The sequence below is a fragment of the Pelodiscus sinensis genome, chromosome 3, assembly GCF_049634645.1.
Source record: "Pelodiscus sinensis isolate JC-2024 chromosome 3, ASM4963464v1, whole genome shotgun sequence".
Taxonomy (NCBI): Eukaryota; Metazoa; Chordata; order Testudines; family Trionychidae; genus Pelodiscus; species Pelodiscus sinensis.
This window is the reverse complement of record NC_134713.1, coordinates 195,432,496-195,454,514: the sequence shown is the minus strand read 5'-3', so window position 1 is coordinate 195,454,514 and position 22,019 is coordinate 195,432,496. Positions and strand designations below refer to the sequence as shown.

The following is a 22,019-nucleotide window of genomic DNA, read 5'->3' as shown; positions in this document are numbered from 1 at the left end:
GTAATGGAAATTCACAGTAATTTATGTTCATCTTCTGTATCAAAAACATACCTGAGTGGTAGTACCTTTTAATCAGGAACCATTATTGGAGAAGCTCAGAGTATTTAATTCAGGAATCCTGTGTGAAGTTAAGTTATTTGAGGACCCTCAGACTTATTTAATAGCAACAGAGTTTATGTAAAAATAAAACAATTCTTTTTTTAACAATGCAAAGGCAGAAATTATCAGAAGAGCTAAACTGAAATTTACCATTTTATAATTTAAATAAGATTGGAGGAAGCTAGGTAGTGAGTTATATAATGTTTCAACCAACCACATTTGTTATCTGTGGTACTTGAATGTGAGGAACAGTAATGACCTATTTCACTCTTCTCAGGAAATGGCAATTTTTCTGACAAGTAACGTGACAACTTAAAACAGATTTAAAGCTTTTCCTAAAATGAGACATTATCCTGTAAAACTGATAAAAACACCATGTAAATATTCAAGATTGTCAACTCCAAGTCTGTTAAACAATCAGAAGTCAGACCTAGAAATTACGAGATTTTAAAAGAATATTAAACATAGGTTATTTTTCTTTGCCTTCTGGTTTATGAGCCTCAAGGTTACATCTGGGTCAGGTTTTCAAGCTCTTCTCTGAAATCATGAGGGCTAGACACTTTCTTGTTCTCCCACTCCCAAAATGAAAGCTAAGAGTCTCACATAATCACTTGCCTTCCAGGAGCTGTGGCCTTAAGAAAAACACCAAATATAATGAACATAGTGATAAAGAAAATTACAAAAGTTGATGCTAATACGGCAAAAATCCAAAAGGTACAGCAGAGAACAAAAAAAAGTAACTGCCGGGCTGGAATTGGAACAGACTTCAACAGAGCTCAGTAAATCCAATACCCAATCCACCAAAACTCCAAATAGCATGCTAGCATGAAAAGTCTCTGTCCTCCTCCCCAGCCTCCGCCTCACTAGATCTCATTGTAATGTTCACTCTTTGCTTGCAGCCGTGCTCAACTTTTTTCAACTCCCTCTTGAGCTGGCTTCCTTCCTACTCACGTCCATTTTACCTTGGCAGGTAACAGAAGGTGCCTTAATGTAGGCAAAATGCCAAGACCCTGCTCTTTCTCATGAGGGAAATTCTGTGTGGTCTGGAAATTTGAGCCAAATTTTGCTCTCAGTTATACTTGTGCAAATCCATTTGGCTTTTTGTTTTCTTACTATGTGTAGTGTCTAAGGACACTGTTTGGACTATAAATACATAAATAATATACAGCTATTCAAAACACGAACGAGATTGTTCCAACAAACTACTGCTAGTTGAAAAATATGAATACATTCCAATTGGTGACAATAGGCCAGGGGGGAGGGTTTGGGGTAGGGAGACTACTTGCCCTGTCTGGTGGCCGGCAAGATGGCGGAGCCCCAGGCCTGTTGGCCACTCTCTTGGTGGTGCGGCTACTCCTAGTGATCTCTCCCCTCAGTATCAAGTCCCTCCTCTCTGTGCCCCTCCCTGTCCATGTTATGGAAAACAATCCCATTCTGTTGGCACAGCCAAACCCTAACCTTCCTTTAAGTTAGGATAAGAGGAAGCTGCCTACCACAATTTGGTGGTTCTAGCTCTTACCATTTAGGAGGAATTCTTGAACAAACAGATTCGCAGATGGACAGACTGATACACATTCCTAAAATATATAGATAGATTTTTTAAATATTTTCTGTATTTTCAAATATATTGATTTCCATTACAACATAGAATACGAAATGTACAGTGCTCATGTTATATTATTATTTTGGATTACAGGTATTTGCACTATAAAAAAGATAAAGAAAATAATTTTTTATTTTTTCAAGCCCCTTGCAATCTTTTCATGGTGAAAGTGCCACTTAAAAATGTATATACTACTTTGTCACATAACTGTATTTAAAAACTAATCAATATAAAACTTCAGCTTCTACAAGTCCAGTCTTACTTCTTGTTCGGCCATTTACTCAGACAGACTTGCCCAGGCACTCATTAATGGATCTCAGAGTCATCCTATTGTTTCAGGCCAGTTCCACAAGCCTGCTTACACAGGGAAGTCTTAAAGCTTCATGTACAGATTTGATTCCTGTCAGAAAGGTATGAATAAATTGATTGCTGAATGGCCCACTACATTCCACATCCTAATGACATAAAAAACAAAACAATGGGTATTTAGAAACAATTTGTATCTTCTCTTTCAGCTTCATATAGTATGGACACTCTAAGGCTGTGTCTAGACTGCAGGGTTTTTTTCGAAAAAACTAGCCTTTTTTCGAAAAAACTTCACCTGCATCTATACTACAGCCGCGTTCTTTCGAAATTGAATCAAAAGAACGTGGCTTTTCTTTCGACGGCTGCGCTCCTCATTTCACGAGGAAGAACACCTTTTTTCAAAAGTGCTCTTTTGAAAGAAGGCGTTCTTGAATGCAAACAGGGCTTTTTCAAAAGAGAGCATCCAGACTGCCTGGGGGCTCTCTTTCGAAAAGCAGCTCACTTTTTCGAAAGAAGAGGTTGCAGTCTAGATGCTCTTTTTCAAAAGAAGCTTTTTCGAAAGTATCTTTCGAAATAGCCTCTTCCGAAAGAGGCTTGCAGTCTAGACGCAGCCTAAATGACTATTTCTTTCCCCTTTTTTCCCTTCTCTCCCTCCCCCCCATGCCCTATTTATTTAGAAACTGGTCCTTTAAGAAGTAGGTTGTGCCCAGCTCCTGATACCATCTGCATCTTTGGACAGTCTTTAAGGTGCTGCAAGACTATCGGTTGGTCCTTAAGTTTTCCCAGGTTGTTCACATTCAGGGGAGAGAGAGCTGCCTGCTTCTTGAAAAGCGAGAAGAGGCTTCCCCAGGGCACTTTTTGTGGATAGTGGTGCCAGGTGTTTTACATACCAGACCTGCTGCTGGTTCCCAGGCTGCTTCCTCTGCACAGCGCCAGTACCGAGGAGGGCAGGGGAAGCCCCCCCACAGCCAGTGTCAGTGAGAGCCTGGCCCGTGAGGGCGAAGAGCCGGTGTCAGTGTGGAAGGGGGAAGCCTGGCAGGCCACAGCGCAGAGCCAGTGTCGGGGGGAGGACCACAGAGCAGGTGTCTTGGGAGGAGCCCTGCTGTATGGGGGGGGGGGGGAGAGGGAGGGAACACGAGCCCCCGCAGGTTACAGCGCACAAAAAACCGTTGAAGGCTGGGGCGAAGAGGCGTCCGCCAAGCGGCTGTACCGCGCCTACAACTCCCAGCGTGCAATGCGCTTCGCCCGCCGCGTGGCACGCTGGGAGCTGTAGTGTCGCGCGGCGGGGCGCTCGGCTCTCAATCGCCGCCGCTGACTCTCACCCTCGCCGCTCGCTCGCGCCAGGTCGGGCGGGGAAAGAGAGAGAGAAAGGAGGCGGAGTCCGACGCACGCGCGAGGGGTGGCGGTTGGGCCGGGGCTCGCTCGCGCTCTGGGCGGAGGCCGGTCCGGCTGGGGCGGCTGCGCAGTCGGCGCCGCTGGGCTGGAGACAGTTAACCGTCGCGGTCGGCCTCTGGTCAGTTCCGTGTTCACACGCCCACCGCGGGGAGTGAGAGTGAAGCGGAGCGCCAGGCGCAGCCCGGCCGCCAGCAGGGAGCCTTCCCCCGGCCCCAGCCCGCCGAACGGGGTTCCCTCAGGCCCCCAGCAGGGAAGCTGTCCCCTTCCCCCTCCTCAGACACGCAGCAGTGGGGGGTGCTGCCCCCAGTCCGCAGAGAAGCTCTCAAGCCCCCTTCTCCTCCGAGCGGGGCGCCACAACGGGGTGCTGCCCCCTCCACAGAGGGGGTGTACCTGCCCCGCATCGGGGGTGCTGCCCCCTCCCTACTTATAACAGGGGCTCTCCTGCCCAGCTATAGGGCTACTGCTCCAGCCTCCCTCCCCTACTTAACAGGGGTGCCCTCCCCCCGTTCCCCCCGGCAGGGGGTGTTCTCCCCCTCACCCCCGAGCATTAGGGAGTCTGATTCCCCCCACCTCGCCGCCCAGGAGCCTTTCCCCCTCCCTGGGTCTCCCCCTGCGGGATGTTCTCCAGAAGGAGCCATGCCGACGTCAAGAAATCTACACAGAAAGCTCTGGACCCAAAGAAGGACGTCCTGACCCGCCTCAAGCACCTCAAAGCGCTGCTGGGTGAGTCGGAGTAGGGGTGGGGGGGTAGCAGACAGGGTGCACCATGCGTGCTTTCAATTCAAGGACTCTGTGGGGAGTGAGGAACTATCACTTGGCTTGCTAACTACTTTCCCCCCTCCCCACTGGATTATTCCTCCTCCCCACTGAAGGACTGGGCCCTGCTGGGTGCTGAGTGGTGTATCCTGGGAGCAGGCACCAATAAAAGGAGAACGAAAGGTGCCACACCAGCTCTGGATCTGTCACTTCCTGCTATTCAGTGAATGAGTACAAGGCTCCGTTTCAGGGCATGGCTCTTACAAGCCAAGGGATTGCTAGTCCCAGGCTCTGAGGACACCCTTGCAAACCATTTCTGATTGATTTATTTCTGTTATGGTGGCACGTAAAGGCCCTAAAAAGGTACCCATCTTGTTAAAGGCACTCAAGGTACATGTAACAAAAAGACTATTCCTGCCTGGTTTGTATAGCATGAAGATGAAAGAAGATTCATGGACACATCAGTCTCTCAACACAAGAGGGCGTTAGATTTAAAAACTGCCTTGAAATCTTTTTCTTTCCTGCTACAACCCCCAAAGGGAACTGTTTCCCTTGGAGTGTGCCAGCGTTTTCAGAGAATGGAGAAACAAAAGCAGTTTTCTTTCTCAGTTTTGTTTTTGTGGTTTCAAAAAAATTACCTGGGGAGTATTTTCATGAGTTAATTAATGAGAATTATTTTTGTGTTATTCCTCATTGTAACCATAGTATATAATCATTGAGGAAACACTTTCTTTTCAAAACAAAATCCATTGATTAGAGATGTTAAATATCAATTATCTAAATAGTTGATTAACCTCTTGAACTCTTATCGGTTACTTGGCTATTCTATAGTCTCCATGGATGGGGCCAGCAGCCAGTGAGCTCCTGCCCCAATCCTAAAGAGCCCCCTGCCGCTCCACACTGCTGCTTCTATGTCAGAGGCAGCAGCATGGGGTGTCAGGCAGGAGCCCGTCCACGAGGGAAGCCAGTTTAAGAACCAGTTCCCCTTGTGGACCAGTTGCCTGTCTCCCCATGCTGCTGCCTCTGATACAGAAGCAGCATCACTGGGTCTAGGGTGAGATCTGAGCTCCCAGATCCGGTGCAAGCCGGAACTGAGCTGGGTTGCCTGCCTGTCTGCCCGCCCGGCTCCTAATACACTTTAACTGCAGAGTCACAGCAGGGGTAGGTCCCAGACCTGGCACAAGCTGGGACTGATCTGAGCTGCTGGCCAGCCTGCTAAAAAATTTCCTGGCAAGCGGGGGGCGGGAGGGGGAGCGGGGATGCATGTAGGCTATAGCATTAACCAATAAGCTTTTGCTTATAGATTAATCGAGTACATTACATCCCTACCACTAACTAGTGTGTACTGAGATTTAGGGCAAAACTTAAGCAAGGGGATAGTTCTCTCCATCCCACTTTCTGTTTAATTATAAATGTTGCAGCTAATACTGTTACGATTAAACTCTTGTATATAAATTTAAGCAAATATCTTTACCTCTTACCCTAATAGAATTTATGGCTGCTTTATAAATTCAAACTTCAGGATATCTTTACTGTAGTCCTAAATTATTAGTAGGAAAGGACACAATAGGCTGGGTGAAATTATTCAGGATGTTCCATGAAGCTATAATCTTGCTATATTAAGTGAATTATACATTTCAAATCACTTTAGTGAAAATTTGATCGACTGTTTTAGTCTTACACTAAATTAAAACACGTTTACATAGTACTCACAGTTTAGGTGGAGACTAACAGAATGATGGAGTAAATAAAACTTTCAGACTTCTTAATATTACCTTAATCTTGATTTTATATTCGTAGAATATGTATTTGGTAGCCCACATTAAGGGTTAAACTCACTATAATCTATTAAAATATAACAAATATGCAAGCAGTTCAGGTTTGCTGCCAAAGTTTTAAAAAGAAATTCAAACCACTGAACTGGTGGCTAAGCACCTGGAGCTAGAGCTTGCTGAAGTGCTAAAACAAGCTTCTGACAGCAGTAACCTCTTTTTGTATGTGCAGAGAGAAGTTTTTCTTGATTTCCATTTATTAAATTAATTTATTTTAGTAGCTAGTTCATTCAAAGTTGAGACACCAGTTGCGTGAGGGAAAAGTAGAAAAGCTTGTTTCCCTCTTCCAAGCTATTATTTATAAAGATTGTGGGAGTGGGGGAGGGGTGCAAGGGGGGGGGGTGCATTGGGGTGTGTGTGATGTGATGTGATGGTGGTGAGATCTACTAGTTCTAAAATCCTGAAGGATCTGATCACCAGAAACAATTAGTTCAGTTCACTATAGATAATATTTGTGTAATAAATCAGTTAACTTTAAGTGCAAAATATATTTTGATAAATTTGTTTGTGTGTATATATTTGTATTTATATCTCTTTAAGATACTTTTAATAATGAACCAATTTTAGAATACTGTTTTGTGCATTTTAATTGCTTTCCAATTTTATTTCTAAGTCTAGGTTGACACAAATCATGAACAAAAAATTAATAATCTTGTAAATGTCATTCTCCATTTAACATAAAATATAAAAATTTATAATCTGAATAAATGTGCATTAAGATGTACAATTTATAGATGTACAGTTTTGGTTATCAAAATTCCAAATTTAAACATGTTTTAATAGTTACAGTAACCAATGAAAATCAACTTTCTTTAGGAAAATAACTATAAATATAAACTGGACAAAAAAAAAAAGTTCTACCAGACTGGTTTTTTTTTTTTTTCAGTGTACCTGCACAGATTAACTCGGCTACCTCGTAAAGCTTATAAATATAGAGTAAGATTGAAATCATTTATATAAATGAACATTTCCTGCTTGCTGACTTAAATCATTGTGTAAATCACTTTGAGGTAAATACATCTACTCTGGACAATAAGCCCAACATTTTTTCTTCCTAGTCACTTAAAATCCAAACCAGTCTTTGCGTGGTTAATTTCTTGTTATATCATAACAGTTGTATGGAATCCATCTATTCTACATAAATGTCCATAATAAAAGGCACTACAGAAAAAATGTTTACAGTCCATTGATTATTTCCTGGTGACCTCAGTTCTCCAAAATAAAAGATTTTGTCCGAATACAGTGATATTTTCTGTGTGCTCTGAATATGTTCTGTTTATCAATATTTAGAGAGTTGGAAATATTAAAAATAAGATAAATCAGAGTAGCCAAATTAGTGTAAATGTTTTGTTTGCTTAGTCATTCTTTGATTATTCAGTTCTTACTCAGCCAAGAACATGAAAACATTCATCTTGGTTCATAAGATAAGGAGATGACATTATTACAGGGGCACTAGTTACCCTTTATATCTGGCTAAATAACTTAACATGTGACTTAAACTTTATATTTAATAAAAAAATAAAAGTTTATGCAATTTTTAAAACAATGACAGTTGCTAAGAGTAAACTATATTGTTAATCACAAAATCCAAACATAAAGCAAAGAAAATAATAGTTAAGAATCACACACACACACACACACACACACACACACACACACACACACACACACACACACACACACACACACACACACACACACACAAAATTACTGCCTAGATAAGTGCATTCCCTTTCTCTCTTTCACATAAAGAAATTTCATCACAGCCCATTGCTACCTGCAACCCATGGATTGCTGGGCTTCTTAGATGTTTTTTCAATTTTGATTTCAGTAGTTTTCTTTCAAGGGCTAGTTCTAAACGTGAACTATTGATTACTATTTTATCAATTGGCATTTGAATTTTGTTTTTGTAAAATACTTACATTTGTGTTCTGGGAATAATTTTGACCATTGTTTTAATATTAAGGTACAAACCTTTAGTGATTAGTAAAATTATGTGGATATTTGAACTTGCATTAGAACCAGGTTAACATGTGTCATTAATCTCAAATATAAAATTATTTTGAGGGAATGTGAAGAAGTAATTTTAGCTAGAATGAATTTAATGTATTTTTATATTAATAAACACTTCCTTATTGTGTTAGTGTAAGAATTGAGGTTCTTAATTTTTAATTTCCAAGGTTTAGTTTAGGGATGTCAATGTTGAGTTGACTATATCAGAGGCAGCAAGATGGGGTAGCAGGAGCTCCCGCCTGGAACCACAAGAGTGGGGCCAGAGTGCACTAGATGCCGTCCCCACCCGTGAAGACTATTGAATACTTGTGTAACCAATCAGAATACATGCGGTTACATGACTGTTCAATTATCCGATTTCTAACATCCCTAATTTGGTTTTTGTAAATTGTGATAAGAAACTGAATTATTTAACAGTCTTAAACGTTGTTTGAAACAAAGTCACTGGGTTTTCTTTTTTGTTATTGTAAAGGCTTTGAAATTTCATAGTGTCTGTTTTGTTTTAGACCTTTACTTTTGTTTTTAGTTTTTTCATTTATTTACACAATAGGAAATGTAAAGGAGTGGGATGGAATGGATCACCAGATTGAGAGCTGAAAATTGTTCCTTCAAAAACTTGTTTCATTTGATACACACCTGACAAGATACTGTACATTTATGTTTTGGTAATTTTGCTACCTCACGGATGTGCTATATAACCTAACTTCATTTCAAATATTAGTTGTTAGCAAATAGTCAGACCCAAAACTAGAACCCACATAAAGCTAAAGCATCCTAGTCAAGCCACTGTGCTTCTGTCCCCTGGTTACACTATCTGAAAAATATGGCTTATGATGATGCTTTCCAGTTAGCTAGGATTTTTTCATTTGTAGATCTTAAGTACTTTATAAAGTTGAATAAGAATTATCATCCCTATTTTATGTTTGGCCACAGTACAGAAACTTGAGCCCATTTTATATTAGAGAGTGCACTTTGTGGCTAAGATTTAGTTCTGTCAACTCAGAGATCAGTGGTCTGTTCTCAGCATGGCCTTAAACTTCTGTATATCCTTTGGCAACTTACTTAAGCCCTGATAAACAAAGATACCAGACTTCTAAACCCCAGACTCTTAAGTGCCTCATGCTCTGATTTAGATGCTTAAGATCTGGGTTTAGACTCCTTGATGATTCTCTAAACTCATGCTGAACCCTTGTGGGTGTCTCAACTCTTCCAGAGCCTAAGGCTATGGCTATAGTAGCGCTTATATCAGCAACATTTTTGTTGCTCAGAAATGTGAAAAAAACAGCCTGAGTGACACAAGTTTTGCCAGCTTGAGCACTGATGTGAACATCACTATGTCCATAGGAGACATTCTTCATCTGACATAGCTCAGTGAGTGGCGTTACCAGATTTTTATGATGTCCCCTAGGCATGACGCAAGCGATCAAGCTGTATCGGTGCAGCTGTGTTGCTGTAATCTTATTAGTGTAGATGTGACCTAATCTTTCAAGTTAAAATTTCCTTAGACACTTGTCTGCCTCCAGTCATGTGCACTTGTGCTTTAGGGATGTAATAGTGTAGTCAATTAACCGATAAGCAAAAGTTTATAGGTTAATGCTGTAGACTGTGCATCTCTTCCCTCCCCACCCGCTAGTACATTTTTAGCAGACAGGCCAGTTCAGTCCTGGTTTGCGCAGGGTCTGGGACCTACCCCTGCTGCAGTTCTGCGTTTAAAGTGTATTAGGAGCCAGGCAGGCAAGCAGCCTGATTGAGTTCCGGCTTGTGCCAGGTCCAGGACCTCAACCGCCTACCCCTGGACAGGGGCTGCTGTTACCCTGAGCTGCTGCCTCTGTATCAGAGGTAGCAGCTCAGGGCCACAGGCAGCCTGTCTATGAGTAGGGTTGCCAGATGGCTGAAACAAAAATACCGAACTCCTTCCCCCGCCCCCCCCCCCCACACACACACCAAAAAAAAAAAAAAAAAAACACCAGAAAAAATTTTGTTGAAGGAAAAAAAAAGGGGGGAGGGGACCAAAGTTGTTGAGCCAAAAAAAAAAATAAAAGAAAGACTCCAAGGACCTGGATCACTACTGCTAGGGGTTATCAGGTTGTAATTTAAAAAAAACAACCCCTGGACACTCTTCATGGGGGGGGGGGAGGGGAGAACGGGGCTGGCCGGGAGAGATGAGAGGGCCAAAGGGAAGCAGGGTGGTCATGAGGGGTTGGGTGGAATGGGGCTGGCCGCGGGATATTGGGAGGGGGCGGGGCTGGCCAGGAGTAAGCGGGGGCGGGAAGCACAGCTGGGGTGGATCGGGGGCCAGGAGGGTGGCCGGGAGGAAGGGTGGGCAGGATGCAGAGCTGGCTGGGGGGGTGCAGCAGCGCTGGCCGGGGGAGATCAGGAAGAGGAGCCGGCTGGCGGGAAGCAGAGCTGGTGGGCGGTGCAGGGGGGCTGGCAGGGGAAGATCAGGAGGGGAAGTGGGGGAGAACAGGCTGGCTGGGAAGCGGGGGGAGGGTGAGCAAATCGGCCGGTGGGGAGTGGGACTGACCCAGGCACTTGCTGCCTGTCCCGCGCAGGCTCCAGGTGACGCATGAGCGAGGAGGAGGCTTCACCTCCTCCATACATGCAACCGACTGAGGGCTCCCGGTGCCAATCGCGGCCCCGCCTCCTAGCTGGGACTCCCAGCCGCTCCCCACGCCAGGCTTCCTTCCGGTGCGCAGCCGGAAAAATCAGAGAATACCGGACATTTCACATGTCCTGTAGTTTCTGATTTTTTTTAACCGGACAGAAAGCGCAAATACCGGACTGTTCAGTAGAATACTGGACACCTGGCAATACTATCTGTAAGGGAAGCTAGTATTTAAACTGACTCCCCTCACAGAGCAGGGAGGTGGGGGGAGCCCCGCGCAGCCACCGGCAACAGGATGGCTGGGGAAACCCAGCCGCCGGCCTGTAAGCGGGGGCAGAGGAGAGGGGGTAAGGCATCCGGAGCAGGGGAGTCAGGGGGAACAGCGCGGCGAACCCTCTGCCGCTTTGCAGGGAGGAGGGGGAAGCCCCACGCAGGCTGGGGAAATCGTGTTATTTCGGGGACGGTTGTGTAACTCAAAAAACGTTCCCTAAAAAAAAAATCATGCTATTGCGAAAATGTGTTAAGTGGGCACCTGTTAAATGAGGAATTACAGTACCAAATAGGAATTGGGGTCAGAATCAAGCAGCAGTCTGAGGCTGGAGATTAGAGGTAATAGGAGTCAGGAGGTACGAGTTATGGTCAGGCGGTGATCAGCAATCAGGGTGCAAGCTGCGGTCTGGAGTTTCAGCAATCCCAAGGTCTATGTTGTTGCCCAGATGGCTTCTGGGGGCATCTTCCAAAGTTAAATAGGATGATTGGTCTGTCAGAGGGCCACAGAGTACTGTAACTGTGGATCCATTGGATACTGTTTCCTGTGGCTTTTATTCTCCACTATGCTCCCTGGCTGTGGCTCAGCTGCCTCAGGTTGGTAGAGCTGGTTTTTAGTACCCACATCCTTTCAGGAATAGAGAATGAACTTGTTGCTTTTATCCACAAGAAATATAATTAGAAACTTCTTGGATTCTGTAGGATATAAATTTTGTTTTTTAGAGCATTTGTTTTTAATGTGGTATGGAGAAAGTAGAAATGGGACATGAATAGCTAATTTCTATCAGTAGAGATAAGTTTGCAAATTAATGGCATATCCTGGGCTTACCATTAAGTAACCAAGGGTAGTTACAATTTTGTTTCTATTATGCAACAGTAGACAATGCTGTTATTCCTGAATTTTAGAATTGAGTGTATACTATATAAAACTATACAAACTCCCTGCTATTAATGGTGAGTATTTCAGTTCAATTGATTTTATCATCTTTTAAGAATTCTCTCGTGTTAAGGTTTGTGATTATAACATGTATTTTAAAGAGGATTTTATATTAGAAACATTGGGATGCATTTTCAGTAATGAACATTGAGTTTCTTATGTTTTAGGAAATAATGAAAAACTTCCAGAATTGTTTAACATACTGGCGGTGGGGGAGTAGGAATGGCAATGGGTTGAATCACTGGTGATTTAGGGAGGACTTTGGCCAGTAGATAGAATCAACTGCCTTTATTTGAGAAGATTTAGAATTATGAACTTTTAACAGAAAAAGCCAGAAAGTAGAAAGACCCTTCTAGAAGATGAGTGGGGTGTCTGATTGCATGGTTCTATCTAAAGCTTGCACGTTTACCTTATATTTTAGTTTTTAAATGGTTGAATTCAGTAGGTGTCCATTTCGCATTGTAAATCTGAAAGATGCTGATAAATAATACAGATGGTAATTACTATTTATATATCATATGTCAGTTAAATTCATGGACTACTAATGCTTTAAAGTTGAGGGAGTGGTAGTAAAGGATGAATGGTTTGAAGTAATAAACAATTTATGGAATGTTTTCAAAAGTTAAGTAACAAGAAGATAGATACTCAGATTAAGAAAAGTGCAGTAAATCTATTGATCTTTGCATTCTTGAAAATCAAGAGTGAAGTTTCATTCAGTATTGAAATTGAAACAGAGAACATTGAGCTTGATTTTTCAGGTGCAGTGTCTGATGCCTTCACTGAAATTTTGTGTGTATGTTCGATGTCTCCTAGCAATTTTTACTCTTCATATCAATTTATTTGAGAAGCAGTCTCTGATCATCTTTGATGCCCAAAAATGACAAAGGTTGAATCTGTGATAATCATAGCAACTACTACTAAAAACCAGGTCTTTAAATAAAGAGTAAACCAAACTGAACAGGAAAATGGACAGAACTGCAGAAGAAATCTCCAAAGTTTAAAAAATACTGTTGACAATGCTGCTGCTGCTTCCTTTGTTTAAGAAAGCTTCACAAGAAAGATATGGAAGCCCCCATCTTCCCTGGAGCTTCCAACTCATGTTGGCACGAAAAGGCAAGATTGAGGTCAGAAATTCTACCATTAGACATCCTGATGTACAGTAAACTTCCGATAATCCGGCACCTTTAGGACCCAGGGGGTGCCGGATTATCAGATATGCGGGACTATCAGAAGGGGGGGCTATGAGGGGTCTGGAGTGGGGTGGGAGGGGATGCCACCCCAGACCCCTCATAGCCCCCCTTTATGATAGTCCGGCTCTGCCCCAGGCGTCCCTGATTCAGCCACTGCTGGTCAGTTTCAGCAGCAGCTGAATCAGGGATGCCTGCAATAGAGCAGCTGGGGTGCTGCTGGGTTGGTCCCACAGCGCCAAGGGGCGGCGCTACGGCACCAACCCAGCAGCACCCCAGCTGCTTTTGGGGACGCCTGGGACAGAGCAGCTGGGGTACTGCCCGGTTGGTCCCGTAGCGCTGCCCCTTGGGGCTGCAGGACCACCCCAGCAGCACCCCAGGTGCTCTTGGGGACGCCTGGGGCAGAGCAGCTGGAGTGCTGCCGGGTTGGTCCTGCAGCGCCAAAGGATGGTGCTGCGGGACCAACCCGGCTGGACCCCAGCTGCTCTGCCCCAGGGGTCCCCGATTCAGCCGCTGCTGAAACAGATCAGCGGCTGATTCCAGGAAGCCCGGGGCAGAGCTGCTCTGCTCGGGGCTTCCTGGAATCAGCCACTGATCTGTTTCAGCAGCGGCTGACTTGGGGACCCCTGGGGCAGAGCAGCTGGGGTCCTGCCGGGTTATCCCGCAGCGCCAAGGGGCGGGGCTACGGGACCAACCCCGCAGCACCCCAGCTGCTCTGTCCCAGGCGTCTGGATTCAACCTGTTGGTGAAACTGATGCTGCTGGTGCCGGACCATCAGGAGTCCCGGAGCATTGGATGCGAACTAATGGAGTTTTACTGTATGTGGCTCACTGTGTATTCATTTCTTTTTTTGCACTTGTCGCCAACTGAGAGCTCCATTCAGAAGTGTAATATTCACATATGTTGGTAGAATCTATCTCTATATTCCTCTTATTGCTATGTGGAGGAGGACAGACATGATTTTTCAGTAGACAATTAAATAAGGAAATTCAGAGATCTATACACATGGCTGTTCAAAATTTTTTAAGTGTATCATTTTGCACCACAACCAACAACTTATGCACAGAATTTTACCAGAAACTTAATTATACTGGTACTAGCTGCCACTGGCACATTAAAGAGTGTGCTGCTGCTGAGTGCCCCTTTGACCTCTTATCATTCAAAGTGGCAGATTGTTTCTTTGTTTTCTGCAAGAGAATTTTAGAAACAAAATAGGTTGGAAGGAAACGGATGTAGCCAAAAAAACATATGGTTATCTCAGAATAACAATAATAATTGTGAGTGGTTATCTGCCCTCTTGTTAATTAGTTTATCTTTTGATTAGGCATTTCACTACTTACTCCCCCATGAAAGTGAGGATGGAGAAAGGCTGTTCTTAGTAGTGACAGATGGCAGAACAAGGAGCAATGGTGGGAGAGGTCCAGGTTGGATATTAGGAAAAACTATTTCACTAGGAGGGTGGTGAAGCACTGGAATGGGTTACTTAGGGAAGTAGTGGAGTCTCCATCCCTAGAGGTGTTTAAGTCTCGGCTTGACAAAGCCCTGGCCGGGTTGATTTAGTTGGTCCTGCCTAGAGCAGGGGGCTGGACTTGATGACCTTCTGAGGTCTCTTCCAGCTCTATGATTCTAAGTGCTGATAAGGCAGGGCACAGGTAGGCTCTGGGTGGGAGGCACTTACCTAAGTGGCTCCCAGCCAGCAGTTCTGCAGACTCCATTCCTGTGGGCTGTTCCATATGACTTGCTCCAGCACAGGGAGGGAGGGAGAGAGGAGGCCTCATTCGCTGCCCTTGCCTTCAGGAAAATTTCTCAGCTCCTGTTGGCCGGAAACTGGCCAATGGGAGTTTGGGGATTTTGCTAGGGGGAGAGGACAGCGTGCCAAGCTTTTTCCTCACTGCCCAACATGCAGAGCAATTAGCAGCCTGCTATTTAAAGCATCTGCTCCTATTCTGTAGTAAGGGTGTTGGCAAGGTGGCCATAGGCCAAGTCTGGCGGCTTGGGGGGCAGGATCTGGCCCTCTAGCCTCCTCCTGCCCACTTCTGCTCTAGGTCATCATCTAAATCGTTGATGAAGATATTGAACAGAACAGGTCACAAAACAGGTCCCACTTCTTATGCCCTTCTAGCATGACTGTGAACCATTAATAATTACTCCTTGTTAATGGTTATCCAGCCAGTTATGCACCCACCTTGTAGTAGCCCTATCTAAGTTGTATTTGCCTAGTTTATTGATTAAAAAAAGGTCATGTGAGACTGTATCAGGTGCTTTACTAAAGTCTAGGTATACCATGTCCACCGCTTCTCCCTTATCCACAAGGCTTGTTATCGTATCAGAGAAATCTGTCAGATTGGTTTGACATGATATGTTTTTTACAAATCCATTCTGGCTGTTACCTATCACCTTACTATCCTCCAGATGTTTGCAGATGAATTCCTTAATTACTGTATATGCTCCATTATCTTACCTGGCACATAAGTTAATCTAACTGGTCTGTAGTTTTCTGGGTGGTTCTTCTTTCCCTTTTTATAGATGGACACTATATTTGCCCTTTTCAAAGATGATAGTTAAAGGCTCAGATACCTACTCTATCAGCTCCTTGTGTATTCTAAGATGCATTTCATCAGGCCCTGGTGACTTTAAGACATCTAACTTTTCTGAGTAATTTTTAACTAGTTCTTTTTTTGTTTTAACTTATAAACCTAACCCATTTCCACTAGCATTCACCATGTTAGGCATCCGTCACCATCAAACTTCTTGGTGAAAACAAGTCAAACTCTGCCATTTCTGAGTTTCCTGTTATTATTTCTCCCTCTTCACTTTGCAATGGCATACCCTGTCTTTGGTCTTTCTCTTACTTCTAATATATGTTATTTGTAGAATGTTTTCATGTTACCTTTTATATCTCTAGATAGATTGAGCTCGTTTTGTGAGTTTGCCTTTCTAACCTTGCCCCTGCATGCTTGTGTTGTTTGCTTATATTTATCCTTTGTAATTTGACCTAGTTTCCACTTTTTATATGACTTCTTTTTTATTTTTAGATCATGTAAGATATCCTGGTAAGCCAAGGTGATCTCTTGTTATGCTTTCTATCTTTCCTATGCAATGAAATAGTTTGCTTTTGGGCCCTTAATGATGTCCCTTTGAAAAACTGCCAACTCTCTTCAGTTGGTTTTCCTCTTTTAGTCTTGCTTCCCATGGGACCTTACCTACTACTGCTGTGAGTTTATTAAAATCTGCTTTCCTGGAATCCAATATTTCTATTCTGCTGTTCTCCCTTCTACCATTCCTTAGAATCATGAACTCTGATTTCATGATCACTTTCATTCAAGCTGTCTTCTACTTTCATGTTTTCAACTCCTCTGTGTTTGTCAAAATCAAATCTAGAACAGTTTTCCCCAATAGCTTTTTCAACCTTCTCATATAAAAAGCTTGTCTCCAATGCAGTCCAATAACCTATTGGATAATCTGTGACCTCCTGTGTTAGTTTCCTAACATATGTCTGGATAGTTGAAGTCCCGTATCACCACCAAATCCTGTGCTTTGGATGATTTTGTTAGTTGTTTAAAAAAGCCTAATCGATGTCTTCTGCATGGTTAGGTGGTCTGTAGTAGACCCCTAGTGTGACATTGCCCTTTTTTTTACCCCCTTTAACCTAACCCAGAGACTCAACAAGTCTGTTTCCTTATGTCCATTTCCAAGTGTATGCATTTTCAATATGTGAGGCAACACCTCCTCCCCTTTTTCCTGCCTATGCTTCCTGAGCAAGCTGTACTCTTCTATACCAATATTCCAAATGTGTGTATTATCCCACCAAATGTTTGTGATATCAACTGTGCCATAGTTGTTTATTTATTAGCACTTTTAAGTTCTTCTTGTTTATTTCTCATACTTCCTGCATTTGTTCACAGGCATCTAAGATACTGACTTGGTTTTGCCCCCCAGTTCTGCCTTGTCCCTCCTTTATCTCTGCTGTTTTAGCTCATGATCCCTTCCATTTCTGTCCCATCTCCCAGGTCTCCATGTTTTTCACTTCTCTGTGGGCTTTGGTCACCTGGTCCCATTGAACCTAGTTTAAAGCCCTCCTCACTAGGGTAGCCAGTCTGTATCCAAATACTCTCTTCCCCTTCCTTGAAAAGTGAGCCCCATCCCTGCTTGGCAGTCCTCCTTCTTGGAACAGCATCTCGTGGTCAAGGAAGCCAGATCCCTCCTGGCAACACATCTTCACAGCCAGGCATTCACCTCCAGGATGCACCTGTGTCTGCCTAGGCCCCTACCTTTGACAGGAAGGACTGAAGAGAATACCTCCTGTACTCCCAGAGCCCTGTAGTCACTCTTGGTCACACTTTGCAGTATCATTAGTGCCCACATGGATGAGTAGTATGGGGTAGTAGCCAGTGTCGGCTAATCCTCGACAGTCGCTCCGTAACTTCTTAGATACGGGCACCTGGCAGGCAGCATACTTCCCAAGTTGTCATGTCAGGGTGGCAGATGAGTGCCTCCATCCCCCCTCAGAAGAGAGTCTCCAACCACCACTACCCTACGTTTCTTCCTCGCAGTGGTGGCTGCTGACATTCCAGCCTTGGGGGTACAAGACTTCTCTTCTGCCTGAGCGGGTGATTCCTTGTCTCCCGTATCCAGAACAGTATAATGGTTCTCCATAATGTCCATAATTTGTATGTGCTATCAGTGCAGTTTAATTTGAAATTATTTTTGCACATGTAGCTGGCCTGTCAGAAACCTTTTTGACTCTGTTTGTTTACCACAAATATATGTACAAGTGTGAGGGTCTGGATCACTGCTGTTGTTGTCGGTTGTTTTGTTTTGTTTTGTTTGTTTTTGGTAAATAAGACAAAACTTGTGCTTGAAGAATTGTGAATGGTTTTGGTGGTTTTTTTTTTTTTTTTTTTAAATATCCAATTTTCTTCAGTTCCCTTTGATAAAGGTAAGTGAAAGAATTTAAATATCCATGTTTTGGACATTAGTAGCACAGCATAAATTTAATGTTAAGTATTTTATAGAAAATTAATGTGATAGTTCTATTATTGCTACATCAATAGTGAATTTTTCATGCTAAGATTTTTTTAATTAAGAAAACACTGGCTTCATACTTCTGATGTTTGTAAGTTACATTGTTTTATCTTGTACTTCTCCTTAATTTTCAGATATTGCAGATGGAAGTGACCTGAAGCAATTTTTTGAGATCAATTATTCTCAAATTTATTTTATCTTCTATGAAAACTTCATAACACTGGAAAATAGCTTGAAACAAAAAGGTAATCTGTCCTACTGTTTTGCCAGGATTTTTCATAAACCCCAAGTTCTTATTCAATTTCAAAAGCATTCTAATACAATACAATCTCTAATTGATTTGTGTTCCATATCTTGCTGTATTAATAGTGCTCTACATCAGGGGTGGGCAATAATTTTTTGCAGGGGGCCAACGGGTAGTGGTTGTGGGCTGACACTGTCCCTGGAAAGGGCAGGGCCTCACATGGAAGGGGTGGGCATTCAGTGGAAGGGGCAGTCCCCATTAATATTTATTTCTAAAATATTCCTCACATGACACACAGCTCAGAGTGGAAAAACAAATTGCTGACAAATCTTCGAAACTTCTGTAAATGCCTGACTCCACAGTGAACTTTTCAACTCATTGCTTTCCTTCAAATTCTCAATTATATTCTGAGAATCTGGATTTATCTTTAATAAAGGGAAGCTTTGTGGATCCTCGACAGAAGTGTTGCAATTCTTAAGTTATTTTCTAGGCATCTAAAAATTAATGGCAAGGGGGTCCACAAAGCCTGAATTGGACATCTAAATTTCCTGTGCAATGAATGGGAGGAGATAGGCATGGTATCTAAAACAGTCAGCCTGCTAGCTGGGAAACAGTCTAATGGGACATGCAAACAAGGAAAGTGTCATAAATGTCTTCAACAAGTTCAGTGCCAAAGTTTGGGCTACAGGGAGATTATTGTTTCTGTCTGAGACTTAGGTTTTGAATTTGTGCAGATTTAACTAAATCTGTTTAAAAACAATTTAAATCTGTGCTGCTTGTGTGTTGACAAGGCCTTATCAAGAAAGGAAAGGATTAAATAAACTTCAGATGGTTGATTTTAAAAAAACATATTTGCTAAATGTGTATGTTCAAATACATTATTTTCATTAACTGAAACTATTTAAAGATTGCAGTGATGAATTTAATGTGGATTATGTTTATGTACAAAAATCAAGTACACCAAATATTTCCATCTCTTGTTGCAGAAATTCACTTTTGTACAAATGAATAGTTCCTTTGACTTCAGTTAACATGAAGGTTCTTTGGTTGAACTATACGTATGCTTCAAGTTAAGTAGGAAGATACGAGTTTGCGGATTTGGTCTTTTTAGATGTTATTCATTGATAGCTGCTAAATACACTGCAATATGGAGAGATTTCTTTCTACACTGGCTCAAAGCCTTTCAGTTCACTTAAATAAAAAACCCCACATTCTGTTCCTTTTTATATTTTCTTGCAGTTGTAGAACAAAAATGCAATATTTTTTTCTGTATTGCAGGGAATAAATCACAAAGGGAAGAACTGGACTCCATTCTGTTTCTTTTTGAAGTAAGTTATCTTTTTACATTGTTTACTCCATGAGACTTACACATGTTTTTCTTAACTTCTTTGCTCCTTGTGTAGTTATTTATACCTGTACTTAACACAAATCAAAATGTTAGTTGCCAGTCAGTAGAGATTCAGGCCCTTTATTTGGTATCGCTTCTTTTAAATCTAAATGTTCTGAAATAAACTTTGTATTTATGGTACATTAATTAATACCAGGAGCTTGAGTAATATCCAAATCTAAGAAATTCAAAACAAAAATAAAAGCCATTTTTTGTCTTGCAACATTATATGGAGCCTAGTTCTAGACTCTTCTGGTCTTTAATCACTTCTATATATTGTATTCATCAGTTTCTCCCAGTCAGAATAAAGGATTTTTAAAAAAATCTCTTGACTTAAGCCTTTCAGGCTTTCTGATGAATGCTAATGAAAAATATAACTAAAAATCGCATTTAAATTATTTTATACCATAAATATTGTAGAAATATACACTACAATCTGGAGATAAATATTCTGTATGTTAATATATATTGCTGGGGATTCTATATTTAATAGTGTTTTCTCTGTCAGTGCCTTGAATGAGATGATATTTATAGTGTAAAAGTGATGCATTATTTCTAAACATATTATAAATACTTTAACTTTCTGCAGTTAAAAATTCCCTACATACACTTTTCAGCTATTATTTTTTCAAAGCACTGACCACCCTTTATGTTGCAGTAACTATGTCAGACAAGAAGAAAAATAAAATTTAACCGGCCAATCAAAACATCTCATTTTTCTAAGTCTGATGCGTCAGACTATTAAGGGATTGAGCGTTTGCTTGCTCGTAGCAAGATGTGATTTATGGAGATGGAATAGCTGAAAATAAATTAGAATAGCTTTGTAAGATATCCCCTTAAATTTGAGTCATGTTTCCTGTGTACATTTCTATCTTGTCGAACCACCAACAGATGTTTTCCTGCCCTAATTGAAGAAATGCAAGCTGAAAAGAAAATTGTGGGGAGCACAGACTTGCTACACATTTCTGAAGTTCCTATCATCTCAGTATTTGGAATTCCACATTGTGTCTTAGGCCTTCTCTATAACAGAAAAACTTATCATGCTCAGTAATATTTGTTCCTCCTTGCTCAATTGAAAGATCAAAACATTCACAGCCAACTAATTCAGTTTTAAGGAACATTTCACACACACTTTTTTTTATTCCTGCCTCAAATATTTCAATGCAGGTTGATAGAGGAGCTCTCTCAGCAATGGCATGGAAGTACCAAGATTAGTGCTATCAGCTCTCCTCCATAACTACCTCAGTTGGTAAACCACCTCCACATCACCTCCCCATTACTAGTGCCCTTCATGGATGCAAAAATGTAGATCCTCATCTGATCTGCATCCTCCAGGCTCAACTCATTATCCAATCTGTGATCCAGATTTTACTTGCACCCACACAGCAAATCTTCTGGGGGTGGGAGGGAAGGAGAGCACAGATGAGTGAGGAGGGGGCAGGAGGGTCATGCAGGGAAGAGGCAGGCAGCATGAAAGCAGAGACTAGGGGTAAGAGGCAGCAGGGACCCAGGGCCATGGCTGCTTAGGTCAGTCCTCACCAGGCAAGAGGGAGGGGTGCCGGGCAGAACTGGCACTTAAATCCTCCTTACAGGAGGAGCTAGGATGAAGTTTGTTGCATCCTTTCCCCGAGGGCAGTGCAGGGACGTGTTCTGGCACCCTGCCTAATGGCTGGGGTGGGGTGAAGGACAGCCTGCACAGGTATCCACTCCACTATCCATGGGTATGAAGCGAAATCCCTGGATATGAAGTGGATATCTGCGGTTCTTCACTGAGTGCTTGCTTATGTCCATTCCGTCTAGGTGTGTGTGTGCCCTGTGTACAAGTTCCGGAAGCTTTTTTGCCCTTAGCAGTACCCGTTGAGCCAGCAAGAGAGCCCCCTGGAGTGGCGCTGGCATATAACCCCCTGCTGGCCCTCCACCCCCTCAGTTCCTTCTTTCCACCTGTGACTGTTTTGCAAGTGCACCCTTAGCCTTTCTTGTGTAAATAGTTGTTGTTGGAAGTACTTAACAGTTGATAGTTAGTAGATAGTGTAAATAGATAGTACAGTAAACTTCCAATAATCCAGCACCTTTAGGACCCAGAGGGTGCCGGATTATCAGATATGCCAGACTATTGGTAGGGGGGGCTATGAGGGGTCTGGGATGGGATGGGGGGGATGCCACCCCAGACCCCTCATAGCCCCCCCTTCCGATAGTCCGGCTCTGCCCCAGGCATCCCTGATTCAGCCGCTGCTGGTCAGTTTCTGCAACGGCTGAATCAGGGACGCCTGTAGCAGAGCAGCTGGAGTGCTGCCGGGTTGATCCGGTAGCACCGACCCTTGGTGCGGTGAGACCAACCCGGTAGCACCCCAGCTGCTCTTGGA

General features: G+C 42.8%; 1 protein-coding gene across 5 annotated transcripts in view; it reads left to right on the top strand.

Annotated features, from left to right (window-relative positions):
* The first annotated feature begins 3,381 nt into the window (after nt 1-3,381).
* The window catches only part of RALGAPA2 (Ral GTPase activating protein catalytic subunit alpha 2), a 383,681-nt gene continuing 365,043 nt past the window's right edge, over nt 3,382-22,019 (top strand). The window contains exons 1-4 of one of the 5 annotated variants that reach the window (XM_075925789.1): nt 3,382-3,521; nt 3,986-4,126; nt 18,160-18,270; nt 19,548-19,597. In XM_075925789.1, the coding sequence (XP_075781904.1) occupies nt 4,021-4,126; nt 18,160-18,270; nt 19,548-19,597 (267 nt within the window). In that variant the 5' untranslated portion in view covers nt 3,382-3,521; nt 3,986-4,020. Of the gene's footprint in view, nt 4,127-18,159; nt 18,271-19,547; nt 19,598-22,019 lie in introns of all 5 variants that reach the window. The other 4 variants (XM_075925790.1, XR_012903061.1, XM_075925792.1 and 1 more) reach the window with 4 other exon arrangements.